At 56.4% G+C, this 15,299-nt stretch overlaps 1 protein-coding gene across 1 annotated transcript; it reads left to right on the top strand.

The window, feature by feature from the left end:
- Positions 1 to 388: 388 nt before the first annotated feature.
- Positions 389 to 14,670, top strand: LOC139587192 (diacylglycerol O-acyltransferase 1-like; the record flags this gene model as incomplete). The annotated part of the gene is made up of 5 exons (XM_071421189.1): positions 389 to 618; positions 5,134 to 5,221; positions 6,638 to 6,678; positions 9,378 to 9,463; positions 14,557 to 14,670. Coding segments are annotated over exons 1-5 (502 nt in total), but the record flags the coding sequence as incomplete, so codon positions are not given.
- Between the last annotated feature and the right edge of the window lie 629 nt (positions 14,671 to 15,299).

Raw genomic sequence — 15,299 nt, 5'->3', positions numbered from 1 at the left:
CCCCCTAAAATCCCCCCTAAATCCGCCCAAACCCACCCAAATTCATCCAAATGTCCTCAAATTTTGCCAAATTCCCCCCAAATCCCCTCAAACCCCCCTAAATCCCCCAAATTTCCCCAATTCCTTCCAAATTTTACCAAAATTCCCCCAAATTACCACAAATGCCCCCAAATTCCCCAAACTCCTCCAAATCTCCCCCAACTTCCCCCCAAAATTCCCCCAACTTCCCCCCCATATTTCTTGCCCCGCCCCCTTCCCATTCCCCCTTCCCATTGGCCACCCCTACCTCCCGCCTCCCCTCCTCATTGGCTCCCCTTTCCCCGCACTCCCTTCCCATTGGTCGCACCCCCGCCAATCCCCGCGGTGCCCGCCCTGCCATTGGCAGCGGCGCGTGGGCGGGGCGTTGCCAGGTTACAAAGGGCGGGCGCGGCCGGGCCGGGCCCAGATGGGCGAGCGCGGGGGCAGCGCGGGGGCCGCGGCCCCGGGCGGCGACAGCGCCGGAGCCCCGAGCCCCGCCGGGGGCAATGGCGGGGCCCGCAGGCGCCGGGGGGGACCCGCCAAACCCGAACCCCCTTCCGCACACGGAGACGGCGCCGATGACCTCGCCGGAGACCTCAGGTAACGGGGCCCAGAGCGGGAAACGGGAGCCTGCCCTCAGGGCGGCAGCGGGAGCCGTGAGGGGGCCGTGAGGGAGCCGCTCCCGCCTCAGGTGGCCCTGGGACCCTCCGAGATCCTTCGGGACTCCCCCTCAGGTAGCCCTGGGACCCTCATGGACCCCCCTCAGGTTGCCCAGAGACCCTTAGAGACCCTCGGGGACCCCCCCCCTCGGGGTGGGACGGATAATTTGAGACTCCCCCTCGTTGTGGGGACACTGGGGACCCCCCTCAGCTGGGCTTGGGACCCTCAGGGACCCTCCCTCAGGGTGGGACCGGTAATTTGGGGACCCCCCCCCCCCTTTGCTTTGGGGACACTCGGGACCCTCCCCTCGCTTTGGAGACATTTGGGACTCCCCCAACTTTGGACCTGGGCCTTTTGGGACCCTCCCTCAGCTGGGACCGGGACCCCCCAGGACCCCCCCCCCCGCCAGGGACACTGGGGACCCCTCCCCATGTGTGAGGACCCCTCTGGGGACACTGGGGACCCCTCCCCATGTGTGAGGACCCCTCTGGGGACACTGAGGACCCCTCCCCATGTGTGAGGACCCCTCTGGGGACACTGAGGACCCCTCCCCATGTGTGAGGACCCCTCTGGGGACCCCCCAGGACCCCCGGTCCTGTTCCTATGGGGGTCCTCACCGGCTCCCTGTGTCCCCTTGTCCCTGCACGTTCCTGCCCCACAGGGGTCTCGCTGTCCCCAAGGGTCCTGGTGTCCCCTCCTTTTCCTGGGTGTGTCCCCAGGGGTCCCGGTGCCCCCTGTCCCCCCCTTTTCCTGGGTGTGTCCCCAGGGGTCCAGGTGCCCCCTGTCCACGCTTTCCAGGGTGTCCCCCCGGTGTCCGGTGCCCCCTGTCCCCTCCTTTCCCTGTCCCCCTGTCCCTCCCCCCAGTGTCCCCCTGTCCCCCCGGTGTCCCTGTCCCCCCGGTGCCCCCTGTCCCCCCTTTCCAGGGTGTCCCCCCGGTGTCCGGTGTCCTCTGTCCCCCCTTTTCGTGTCCCCGCAGTCCCCGGGGTGCCGGTGCCCCCTGTCCCCGTGTCCCTGTCCCCGGTGCCCCCTGTCCCGGTGCCCCCTCGGTGTCCCCAGGGCGATGTCCCAACCCTGCCCCGCCGCTCCCGGTTGCGACACCGCCACCGCCGCCGGCACCGGTGCGGGGCGGCCGCGGCCGTGCTGTGCCACCCCCGCGTGTGTCCCATCCGTGTCACCTCCGTGTCACCTCCGTGTCCCATCCGTGTCACCACCGTGTCACCCCCGTGTCCCATCCGTGTCACCTCCGTGTCCCATCTGTGTCCCTGTCACCCCCCCCGTGTCCCCCTACCGGGGTCCTGAGTCCACCTCGGGATTTGGGGGAGCCCCTTTGGGGGGTCCCACTGTCCCCTGTCCCTGGTTTGGGGTCCCACTGTCCCCTCTCCCTTCTTTGGGGTGCCCAAGGGGGTCCCACTGTCCCCTGTCCCTGTTTGGGGTCCCTGTGTCACTTGGGGGGGGTCCCACTGTCCTCTGTCCCTGGGTTTGGGGTGCCCAAGGGGGTCCCCACTGTCCCCTGTCCCTGGTTTGGGATGCCCAAGGGGGTCCCACTGTCCCCTGTCCATGGTTTGGGGTCCCTAAGGGGGTCCCACTGTCCCCTGTCTCTGATTTGGGGTCCCTCTGTCACTTGGGGGGGGTCCCACTGTCTCCTGTCCCTGGTTTGGGGTGTCCAAGGGGGTCCCCACTGTCCCCTATCCCTGTTCGGGGTCTCCAAGGGGGTCCCACTGTCCCCTGTCCCTGATTTAGGGTGCCCAAGGGGGTCCCACTGTCCCCTGTCCCTGTTTGGGGTCCCTGTGTCCCTTGTTTGGGGTCCCAGTGTCCCCTGTCCCTGATTTAGGGTGCCCAAGGGGGTCCCACTGTCCCCTGTCCCTGTTTGGGGTCCCTGTGTCCCTTGTTTGGGGTCCCTGTGTCACTTGTTTGGGGTCCCACTGTCCCCTGTCCCTCTTTAGGGTCCCTGTGTCCCTTGTTTGGGGTCCCACTGACCCCTGTCCCCGTTTTTGGGGTGTCCCCTTGTCCCTGCTTTGGGATCTTCTCTTGTTGTTTTTTAGGGTTCCCTGTCCCTAACTGGGGTCCCCAGAAGGGCCCCCCCTTGTCCCCTACCCATAATTGGGGTCCCCTTTGTCCCCTGTCCCTGGTTTGGGGTCCCCAAAGGGATCACCCCGAGTGGCCCAATCCAGGAACCCCAAACTTCCCCAGGGCCACTCCAAAGTCACTCAGGGCCACCCCAAATCTTCTCAGGGCCACCCCAAACCCCCCCAGGGTGACCCCAAACCTGCTCAGGGCCACCCCAAACCCCCTCAGGGTGACCCCAAACCTGCTCAGGGCCACCCCAAACCCCCTCAGGGTGACCCCAAACCTGCTCAGGGCCACCCCAAACCCCCTCAGGGTGACCCCAAACCTGCTCAGGGCCACCCCAAACCCGCTCAGAGCCACCCCAAACCTGCACAGGGTGACCCTGAACCCCCCCAGGGTGACCCCAAACCCTTTCAGGGCCACTCCAAATCTGCCCAGGGCCACCCCAAACCTGCTCAGGGCCACCCCGAACCCACTGAGGGCCACCCCAGAGTTACTCAGGGCCACTCCAAACTCAGCAAGGACCACCCCAAAGTCACTCAGGGCCACGCTGAACCCCCCCAGGGTGACCCCAAACCCCTCCAGGGCCACCCCAGACCCACTCAGGGCCGCCCCAAACTCACTCAGGGCTGCCCCAAACTCATTTTGGGCCACCCTAACCGCCCCCCAGGGCCACCCAAAACCCGCTCAGGGTCACCCCAAACCTGCTCAGAGCCACCCCAAAGCCTCTCAGAGCCACCCCGAACCCCCCCAGGGTGACCCCAAAGCCTTCCAGGGCCACCCCGAACCCACTCAGGGTCCTCCCAAACTCCCCCAGGGCCACCCCAAACCTGCTCAGAGCCACCCCAAACCCTCTCAGGGCCACCCCAAACCCCCCTAGGGTGACCCCAAACCCCTCCAGGGCCACCCCGAACCCACTCAGGGCCACCCCAAAGTCACTCAGGGCCACCCAAAACCCGCTCAGGGTCACCCCAAACCTGCTCAGAGCCACCCCAAAGCCTCTCAGGGCCACCCCAAACCCCCCTAGGGTGACCCCAAACCCCTCCAGGGCCACCCCAAACCCTCTCAGGGCCACCCCAAACTCCCCCAGGGCCACCCCAAAACCATCAAGGTCCCCCCCAAACCCTCTCAGGGCCACCCCAAACCCCCCCAGGGTGACCCCAAACCCTTCCAGGGCCACCCCAAACCTGCACAGGGCCACCCCAAACCCATCAAGGGCAGCCCCAACCCTCTCAGGGCCACCCCAAACTCATTTGGGGCCACCCCAAACCTGCTCAGGGCCACCCCAAACCCTCTCAGGGTCACCCCAACCCCCCCAGAGGTGACCCTGGTGCCACCCCTGCCCCCCCGGGTTGTCCCTGACCCCTGTCCCCCCCAATCAGCCCCTAATTAGCGCTAATTAGCCTTGATCACCCCATATCTTATCAAGGGGGGGAGGGGGACTCTGGACCCAGTGCTGGCACTGCCACTGCCCTGTCACTTCCTGTGTCACCTCTGTCACTCCTGTGTCACCCCTGTCACCCTCCCCAGGGATGTCCCCAGGGTTTGGGGACCCCGCCGTGTGTCCCCTCCCTACCCAGAGCCCCCCAAAACCTCCCCAGGGGGGTCCTGTCCCTGCCTGTCCCCTCCTGTGTCACCCCTGTCACCCTCCTGTGTCACCTCTGCCATTCGTGTGTCACCCCGTCCCTGTGTGTCGCCTCCTGTGTCATCCCTGTCCCCTCCTGTGTCCCCTTCTGTGTCCCCTCTGCCATTCTTGTGTCACCCCTGTCCCCTCCTGTGTCCTCTCTGCCATTCTTGTGTCACCTTTGTACCCTCCTCTGTCACCTTTGTCACCCCTGTCACCCCCAGGGATGTCCCCAACCCTTGGAGTCCCCACCCTGTGTGTCCCCCCAGCCCTGGGACGGTTTGGGGGTGTCCATGTCCCCTCCATGTCCCCTCCATGTCCCCTCCTGTGTCCCCTCCATGTCCCCTCCGTGTCCCCTCCATGTCCCCTCCGTGTCCCCTCCTGTGTCCCCTCCTGTGTCCCCTCCATGTCCCCTCCATGTCCCCTCCTGTGTCCCCTCCTGTGTCCCCTCTATGTCCCCCCGTGTCCCCTCCTGTGTCCCCTCCTGTGTCCCCTCTATGTCCCCCCGTGTCCCCTCCTGTGTCCCCTCCTGTGTCCCCCCGTGTCCCCTCCGTGTCCCCCCGTGTCCCCTCCATGTCCCCTCCTGTGTCCCCTCCATGTCCCCTCCTGTGTCCCCTCCTGTGTCCCCTCCATGTCCCCTCCTCTGTCACCCCCCGGGGATGTCCCCCCGCCCCTGGCACGGTTTGGGGGCGTCCCCGTGTGTCCCCACCGTGTCCCCACCGTGTCCCCAATGTGTCCCCAATGTGTCCCCAATGTGTCCCCAGGTGTCACAAGGTGCAGGAGTCGCTGCTGAGCTCGGCCAGCGGCTACAGCAACTACCGGGGGGTGCTCAACTGGTGCGTCGTGATGCTGGTGAGTCGCGACAGTCCCCCCGTCTCGCGATATTTCCCCCGTCTCGCGATATTTCCCTCGTATCGCGATATTCCCCCCCCCCCGTGTCGCCCGATATTTCCCTCCTGTCGCGATAGCCCCGCCCAGATCGCGCCCCCTTCCGGGTGAATGGGCGTGGTCGATGTGACGTCACGTGGGTGGGCGGGGCTAAGACTGTCCTGTTTGTCGCGATAGTCGGGGGTGGGGGGGTTTGGGGACAGGGGACAGGGACAGGGCTGGGGTGGCACTGGGGGACATCAGGGACACTGAAGGGACATTGGGGACACTGGGGTGACACTGGGGTGACACTGGGGGACATCAGCGTCCCTGTCCCTGTCCCCAGGGGGTGTCCAGAGCCCCCATGGTGACACTGAGGTGACACTGAGGGACATTGGGGCGACACTGGGGTCCCCATTGCTGTCCCCAAGGGAGGTACAGAGCCCCCATGGTGACACTGAGGTGACACTGAGGTGACACTGAGGTCTCCATTGCTGTCCCCAAGGGAGGTACAGAGCCCTCATGGTGACACTGAGGGACATTGAGGGACATTGGGGTGACACTGAGGGGACATTGAGGGACATTGGGGTGACACTGGGGTCCCCATTGCTGTCCCCAAAGAGCCCCCATGGTGACACTGAGGTGACATTGAGGGACATTGAGGGACATTGGGGTGGCACTGAGGTCCCCATTGCTGTCCCCAAGGGGGTACAGAGCCCCCATGGTGACACTGAGGTGACACTGAGGGACATTGAGGGACATTGGGGTGACACTGAGGTGACATTGAGGGACATTGGGGTGGCACTGGGGTCCCCATTGCTGTCCCCAGGGGGGTACAGAGCCCCCATGGTGACACTGAGGTGACACTGGGGGACATCGGGGTCACTGTCCCTGTCCCCAAAGGGCTGCAGAGCCCCCATGGTGACACTGAGGTGACACTGAGGTGACACTGAGGTGACACTGAGGGACATCGGGGTGGCCCTGGGGTGGCACTGATGTCCCCATCGCTGTCCCTGCAGTGTCACCAAGCTCCTTGTCCCCAGGGGTGGCCTTTGTCACCGGTGACTCACCCGGTGCCACCACCCAGTGCCAACACCCGGTGACACAACAGCCCCGGGCTGGCACCCGCCTGGGGTGGCACTGGGGGGGTTGGTGACAGCTCTGTCCCCAATGTCCCCTCAGTGTTCCCTCAATGTCCCCTCAGTGTTCCCTCAATGTCCCCTCAGTGTCCTCAGTGTCCCCAGTGTCCCCATGTCCCCTCAGTGTCCCCAGTGTCCCCTCAGTGTCCCCTCAGTGTCCCCAATCCCCCCTCAGTGTCCCCAATGTCCCCCCAATGTCCCCAATCCCCTCAGTGTCCCCAGTGTCCCCCCAGTGTCCCCAATGTCCCCATTGTCCCCTCAGGTGCTCAGCAACGCGCGGCTCTTCCTGGAGAACCTCATCAAGTGAGCGGGGACAGGGACGGGGTGGCACTGTCACCAAGGGGGGTGGCACTGTCCCCAATGGGGGTGGCCCTGTCACCAACCGGGGGGGTGGCACTGTCACCAAGGGGGGTGGCACTGTCACCAATGGGGGTGGCCCTGTCACCAACCGGGGGGGTGGCACTGTCACCAAGGGGGGTGGCACTGTCACCAATGGGGGTGGCCCTGTCACCAATGGGGGGGGTGGCACTGTCACCAAGGGGGGTGGCACTGTCACCAATGGGGGTGGCACTGTCCCCAAGGGGGGTGGCACTGTCCCCAACGGGGGTGGCACTGTCCCCAACACGAAGGGTTTGAGGGTGGCACTGTCACCAATGGGGGTGGCACTGTCCCCAACAGGGGTGGCACTGTCACCAATGGGGGGGTGGCACTGTCCCCAATGGGGGTGGCACTGTCCCCAGTGGGGGTGGCACTGTCACCAACGGGGGGATGGCACTGTCCCCAATGGGGGTGGCACTGTCCCCAGGGCAGGATTAGGGGGTGGCACTGACCCCAATGGGGGCTTTGAGAGTGGCACTGTCCCCAGTGGGGGTGGCACTGTCACCAACGGGGGGGGATGGCACTGTCCCCAGCACGAAGGGTTTGAGGGTGGCACTGTCCCCAACATGGGGCTGGAGGTGGCACTGTCCCCAGGGCAGGATTAGGGGGTGGCACTGTCCCCAAGGGGGGTGGCACTGTCCCCAGTGGGGAGGTGGCACTGTCCCCAGGGCAGGATTAGGGGGTGGCACTGTCCCCAATGGGGGCTTTGAGAGTGGCACTGTCCCCAAGGCAGTGGCACTGTCCCCAAGGGCTGTTTGGGGGTGGCACTGTCCCCAGGGCAGTGGCCCTGTCCCCAGGGCAGGATTAGGGGGTGGCACTGTCCCCAACATGGCTTTTGGGGGTGTGGCACTGTCCCCAGTAGCAGAGGATCTGGGGGTGGCACTGTCCCCAAGGGGGTGGTGGCACTGTCCCCAAGGGCGTTGGGGTAGCATTGTCACCAAGGGGTGGTGGCACTGTCCCCAAGGGAGTGTTTGGGGGTGGCACTGTCCCCAAGGTAGTATTTTGGGGTGGCACTGTCCCCAATGGGGTGGCATTGTCCCCAAGGGAGGGTTTAGGGGTGGCCCTGTCCCCAAGGGCGTTGGGGTAGCATTGTCACCAAGGGGGGCTGGCACTGTCCCCAAGGAGTGTTTGGGGGTGGCACTGTCCCCAAGGGAGTGTTTGGGGGTGGCACTGTCCCCAGCTCAGGATTTTGGGGTGGCACTGTCCCCAAGGGGGTGGCCCTGTCCCCAAGGGCGTTGGGGTAGCATTGTCACCAAGGGGGGCTGGCACTGTCCCCAAGGGGGTGGCACTGTCCCCAACACGGGGACTTTGGGGTGTCCTGGGGGTGTTTTTGGGGTTGTTTTTGGGGTGTCCCGGGGGTATTTTGGGGTATTTTTGGGGTGGTTTTGGGGTTGTTTTTGGGGGTGTTTTTGGGGTGCCCTGGGGGTGGTTTTGGGGTGTTCTTGGGATTGTTTTTGGGGTGTCCCAGGGTATTTTTGGGGTATTTTTGGGGTTATTTTGGGGTTATTTTTGGGGTGTCCCGGGGTTATTTTTGGGGTTATTTTTGGGGTGTTTTGGGGGTTATTTTTGGGGGTGTTTTTGGGGGTGTTTTTGGGGTGTCCCAGGGTATTTTTGGGATTGTTTTTGGGGTGTCCCAGGGGTGTTTTTGGAGTTGTTTTTGGGGTGTCCCAGGGGTGGTTTTGGGGTGTCCCAATGGTATTTTTGGGGTTATTTTGGGGTGTTTTTGGGGTTATCTTTGGGGTGCTTTTGGGGTTATCTTTGGGGTTATTTTTGGGGTGTCCCAGGGGTAGTTTTGGGGTTATTTTTGGAGGTGTCCCTGGGTTATTTTGGGATTGTTTTTGGGGCTGTCCCTGGGTTATTTTGGGGTTATTTTTGGGGTGTTTTGGGGGTTATTTTTGGGGTGTTTTGGGCTTATTTTTGGGGTTATTTTTGGGGTGTTTTGGGCTTATTTTTGGGGTTATTTTTGGGGTGTTTTTGGGTTATTTTTGGGGTGTTTTGAGGTTATTTTTGGGGTGTCTCAGGGATATTTTTAGGGATGTTTTTGGAGTGGCCCGGGGGTGTTTTTGGGGTTATTTTTGGGGTGTTTTTGGGGTGTTTTGGGGTTATTTTTGGGGTGTCTCAGGGATATTTTTGGGGTGTTTTTGGGGTTATTTTGCGTGTGTCCCTGGGTTATTTTTGGGGTTATTTTTGGGGTATTTTTGGGGTTATTTTTGGTGTGGTTTTGGGGTGTTTTGGGGTTATTTTTGGGGTGTCCCTGGGTTATTTTTGGGGTTGTTTTTGGAGTTATTTTGGGGTGTTTTTGGGGTGTCCCGGGGATACTTTTGGGGTTATTTTTGGGGTGTCTCAGGGATATTTTTAGGGATATTTCTGGGGTGTCCCGGGGTTATTTTTGGGGTGTTTTTGGGGTTATTTTTGGGGTGTCCCGGGGTTATTTTGGGGGTATTTTTGGGGTTATTTTTGGGGTTATTTTCGGGTGGTTTTTGGGGTGTTTTTGGGGGTATTTTTTGGGTTATTTTGGGGTGTTTTTGGGGGTATTTTTGGGGTTGTTTTTGGGGTGGTTTTGGGGTGATTTTTGGGGTGATTTTGGGTTGTTTTTGGGGTGTTTTCACGCTGTCCCCCCCCAGGTACGGCATCCTGGTGGATCCCATCCAGGTGGTGTCCCTGTTCCTCAAGGACCCCTACAGCTGGCCTGCCCCCTGCCTGGTCATCGGTACTGCACCCCAAAAACACCCAGGAACCCCAAAAAAACCCTACCAAAGAAACCCTAACCCCAAAAACACCCAGGAACCCCAAAAAAAACCCTCCCAAAGAAACCCAAACCCCAAAAAAACCCAAAAACGACACAAAAAAACCCTCCCAAAGAAACCCTAACCCCAAAAACCAGGAACCCAAAAAAAACCCTCCCAAAGAAACCCAAACCCCAAAAACCAGAAACCCAAAAAAAAAAACCCTCCCAAAGAAACCCTAACCCCAAAAACACCCAGGAACCCCAAAAAAAACCCTCCCAAAGAAACCCTAACCCCAAAAACACCCAGGAACCCCAAAAAAAACCCTCCCAAAGAAACCCAAACCCCAAAAAAACCCAAAAACGACACAAAAAAACCCTCCCAAAGAAACCCTAACCCCAAAAACCAGGAACCCAAAAACCCTCCCAAAAAAACCCAAACCTCAAAAAAACCCCAAAACGACACAAAAAAAACCCAAAAAACCCAGGAACCCAAAAAAACCCTCCCAAAGAAACCCAAACCCCAAAAAACAGGAAACCAAAAAACCCTCCCAAAAAAACCCTAACCCCAAAACACAGGAACCCCAAAAAAAACCCTCCCAAAGAAACCCTAACCCCAAAAACCCAGGAAACCCAGAAAAAACCCTCCCAAAGAAACCCTAACCCCAAAAAAACCCCAAGAACCCCAAAAAAAACCCTCCCAAAGAAACCCTAACCCCAAAACCCCCCAAAAACGACACAAAAAAACCCCAAAAAACCCAGGAAACCAAAAAACCCTCCCAAAGAAACCCAAACCCCAAAAACCAGGAAACCAAAAAAAACCCTCCCAAAAAAACCCAAACCCCAAAAAAACCCAGGAACCCCAAAAAAAACCCTCCCAAAGAAACCCTAACCCCAAAAACCCCAAAAACGACACAAAAAACCCCCAAAAAACCCAGGAAACCAAAAAACCCTCCCAAAGAAACCCTAACCCCAAAAAAAACCCAAAAATCCCCAACCAGAAACAACCCCAAACCCCAAAAACCCGGAAACCAAAAAACCCTCCCAAAGAAACCCAAACCCCAAAAAAACCCAAAAACGACACAAAAAAACCCAAAAAAACCCAGGAAACCAAAAAACCCTCCCAAAGAAACCCAAACCCCAAAAACCAGGAAACCCCAAAAAAAAACCCTCCCAAAGAAACCAAACCCCAAAAACCAGGAACCCAAAAAAAACCCTCCCAAAGAAACCCTAACCCCAAAAACCCAGGAAACCCAGAAAAAACCCTCCCAAAGAAACCCTAACCCCAAAAAAACCCAGGAACCCCAAAAAAAACCCTCCCAAAGAAACCAAACCCCAAAAACCAGGAACCCAAAAAAAACCCTCCCAAAGAAACCCTAACCCCAAAAACCCAGGAAACCCAGAAAAAACCCTCCCAAAGAAACCCTAACCCCAAAAAAACCCAAAAACGACACAAAAAAACCCTCCCAAAGAAACCCTAACCCCAAAAACCAGGAACCAAAAACCCTCCCAAAAAAACCCAAACCCCAAAAACCAGGAACCCCAAAAAAAACCCTCCCAAAGAAACCCTAACCCCAAAAACCAGGAACCAAAAACCCTCCCAAAGAAACCAAACCCCAAAAACCCAGGAACCCCAAAAAAACCCTCCCAAAGAAACCCTAACCCCAAAAAAACCCAGAAACCAAAAAAAACCCTCCCAAAGAAACCCAAACCCCAAAAACCCAGGAACCCCAAAAAAAACCCTCCCAAAGAAACCCTAACCCCAAAAAAACCCAGAAACCAAAAAAAACCCTCCCAAAGAAACCCAAACCCCAAAAAACCCAAAAATCCCCAACCGGAAACAGCCCCAAAGCCCAAAAAACCCCAAAATCCCCAACCAGAAACAGCCCCAAAAAACCCAAAAAAAACCACACAAAAACCCCCAAAAACTCCAAAAAACCCCAAACAACCCCAAACCCCCAAAAACCCCAAAAATCCCCAACCGGAACCAACCCCAAACCCCAAAAAAAACCCCAAAAATCCCCAACCAGAAACAGCCCCAAACCCCCAAAAAACCCCAAAAATCCCCAAACAGAAACAACCCCAAAACCCCCCAAAAAACCAAAAAAAACCACACAAAAAACCCCAAACCCCCAATCAAACCCCAAACAACCCCAAAAAGCCTCAAGCCCCCAGACAACCCCGAACCCCAAAATCCCCAAAAACCCCAAAATCCCCAAAAACCCCAAAACCCAAAAAAAACCCCAAAAACCGCACAAAAAACCCCCAACCCCAATCAAACCCCAAAGAAACCCAAAACCCAAAAAACCCCAAAAATCCCCAACCAGAAACAACCCCAAACCCCCAAAAAAACCACACAAAAAACCCCAAAACCCCAATCAAACCCCAAACAACCCCAAAAAACCTCAAGCCCCCAAACAACCCTGAACCCCAAAATCCCCAAAAATCCCCAACCCCAAAACCCAAAAAAAACCCCAAAAACCACACAAAAAAACCCCCAACCCCCCCAAAAACCCAGGAAACCAAAAAACCATCCCAAAGAAACCCAAACCCCAAAAAAACCCCAAAATCCCCAACCAGAAACAACCCCAAACCCCAAAAAACCATACAAAAAAATCCCCAAAAGCTCTGAAAAACCCCAAACCCCAATCAAACCCCAAAGAAACCCAAACCCCAAAAAACCCCAAAAAACCCCAAAATCCCCAACCAGAAACAGCCCCAAACCCCAAAAAACCCCAAAAACCCTCCCAAAGAAACCCAAACCCCAAAAAAACCCCAAAATCCCCAACCGGAAACAGCCCCAAACCCCCAAAAAAACAAAAAAAAACACACAAAAAACCCCAAAAACTCCGAAAAACCCCAAACCCCAATCAAACCCCCAAATCCACAACCCCAAACTCCAAAACCCAAAAAGTCTCAAACCCCAAAAGTCCTCAAACCCCAAACAAACCCCAAAAAAGCCCAAAAAACCCAAACCCAACAAACTCCAAAACCCAAAAAACCCTAAACACAAAAAACCCAAACAACCCCAAAAAACCTCAAACCCCAGAGAACCCCAAAGCCAAAAACACTGCAAAAAACCCAAACCCCAAACCCAAAAAACCTCAAACCCCAAAAACTCCAAACCCCCAAAAAACCCCAAATGACCCCAAAAACCCCAAACTCCGAAAAAAAACCCCAAACCCCAAAAAACCCCAAACCCCCCAAAAAACCCCAAACCTCAATCAAACCCCAAACAACCTCGAACCCCAAAAGCCTCAAACCCCCAAAAACCCCCAAAAAAGCCCAAGAACCCCAAACCCAAAACACCCTAAACACAAAAAAACCCAAACAACCCCAAAAACCTCAAACCCGAGAAAACCCCAAACCCAAAAAAATGCAAAAAACCCAAATCCCAAACCCAAAAATCCCCAAACCCCTAAAAAACCCCAAAAACCCCAAACTCTAGAAAACCTCAAAATCCCCAAACCCCAATCAAACCGAAACCCCAAACCCCAAAAACCCCAAAGGCCCCAAAACCCCAAATGACCCCAAAAACCCCAAACAAACAACCCCAAACCTCAAATAACCCCAAACCCCAAAGGCCTCAAACCCCAAAAATCCTTAAACCCCAAAACAAGCCCAAAAACCCAAAACCCAAAAAACCCCAAACAACCCCAAAACACCTCAAACCCCAGAAAACCCCAAACCCCAAAACCTCCAACCCCTAAAAAACCCCAAAAACCAAAATCCCCAAACCCCAATCAAACCGAAACCCCAAACCCCAAAAACCCCAAAGGCCCCAAAAACCCCAAATGACCCCAAAAACCCCAAACTCCAAACAAACAACCAAAAACCCCAAAAAACCCCAAAAAACCCCAAAAAACCCCAAAAAAACCCAAAAACCCCAAAACCCCAAAAGCCCTAAAAGCCTCAAACCCCAAAAAAAGCCCCAAAACCCCAAAACCCAAAAAACCCCAAACCACCCAAAAAACCCTCAAACCCCAGAAAACCCCAGACTCCAAAGAAACAACCCCAAACCCCAAATAACCCAAACCCCAAAATCCCCAAAAACCCCAAAAACAAACAAACAAAAAACCCCAAAACCCCCAAAAAACCCCAAACCCCAATGAAACCCCAAACAACCCCAAACAACCCCAAACCCCTAAAAAAGCCCAAAACCCCAAAACCCAAACAACCCCAAACAAGCCTCAAACCCCAAAAAAAGCCCAAAACCCCAAACCCCAACAAACCCCAAACAAGCCCAAAAAACTCCAGAAATCCCCAACCCCAAACTCCAAACCCCAAAAAGCCTCAAACCCCAAACAAACCCAAAAAAAGCCCAAAAACCCAAAACCCAAAAACCCTAAACACAAAAAAACCCAAACAACCCCAAAAAAACCTCAAACCCCAGAAAACCCCAGACCCAAAAACCCTGCAAAAACCCCAAACCCCAGAAAACCCCAAACCCCAAACCCCCCAAAAACCCCAAACCTCAAAACACCCCAGAAAATCCCAAAATCCCCAAACCCCAATCAAACCGAAACCCCAAACCCCAAAAACCCCAAACCACCAAAAACTCCAAACGACCCCAAAAACCCCAAACTCCAAACAAAAAACCCCAAACCCCAAATAACTCCAAACCCCAAAAATCCCCAAAAACCCCAAACCCCAATCAAACCCCAAACAACCCCGAACCCCAAAATCCCCAAAAACCCCAAAAATCCCCAACCCCAAACTCCAAAAGTCTCAAACTCCAGAAAGCCTCAAACCCCAAACAAACCCAAAAAAGGCCCAAAAACCCCAAACCCAAAAAATCCCAAAGAACCCCAAAGAAACCCCAAACCCCAGAAAACCCCAAACCCCAAAATCCCCAAACCCCCCAAAAACCCCAAACGACCCCAAAAACCCCAAACTCCAAAAAAAGAAAAACCCAAACGACCCCAAAAACCCCAAACCCCCAAAAACTCCAAACGACCCCCAAAACCCCAGACTCCAAACAAACAACCCCAAACCCCAAATAACCCCAAAACCCCAAAAACCCCAAAAAACCCCCAAAAAACCCCAAAAACCCCAAAGCTGTGAATTCCCCCTGGCAGCCGCCAACGCCTTCGCTGTGCTGGAGCTGGGGCTGGAGCGGCGCCTGGCACAGGTGAGGCCTGGGTTTGGGGCATTTTTGGGGGATTTTGGGGCATTTTTGGGGTTTTGGGGGGGTTTGGGGGGGTTTGGGGGGATTGTAGGGGGGATTTTGGGGGGATTTGGGGCTGATTTTAGGAGGGGTTTTAGGATTTTGGGGGGATTTGAGGGGTTTTAGGGAGGATTTTGGGGGGTTTTGAGGGGATTTGGGGGTGATTTTAGGGGGCATTCTGGGAGGATTTTGGGGGATTTTGAGGGGGATTTTGGGGTTTTGGGGCATTTTTGGGGTTTGGGGGGGTTTGGGGGCATTGTAGGGGGGATTTGGGGCTGATTTTAGGAGGGGTTTTAGGATTTTGGGGGGATTTAGGGAGCATTTTGGGGGCAGTTTTGGGGAGATTTGGGGTGATTTTCGGGGGATTTTAGGATTTTGGGGGGTGATTATAGGAGGGGTTTTAGGATTCTGGGGGGATTTGGGGGTGTTTATGGAATTTTGGGGGGTTCAGGGGTGATTTTAGGAGGGGTTTTAGGATTTGGGGGCAGTTTTGGGGGTGATTTTAGGATTTTTGGGGGTGATTTTAGGAGGGGTTTTAGGATTTTGGGGGATTTGGGGGGGATTTAGGGAGAGTTTTGGGGGCAGTTTTGGGGGGTTTTGAGGGGATTTGGGGGTGATTTTAGGGGGGATTCTGGGGAGATTTAGGAGGGATTT

This window comes from Agelaius tricolor, unplaced genomic scaffold (genome assembly GCF_023055355.1).
Source record: "Agelaius tricolor isolate 1412-34295 unplaced genomic scaffold, bAgeTri1.0.p SCAF_197, whole genome shotgun sequence".
Taxonomy (NCBI): domain Eukaryota; kingdom Metazoa; phylum Chordata; class Aves; order Passeriformes; family Icteridae; genus Agelaius; species Agelaius tricolor.
The sequence above is the reverse complement of the archived record's forward strand: the minus strand, read 5'-3'. Positions and strand labels throughout refer to the sequence as shown.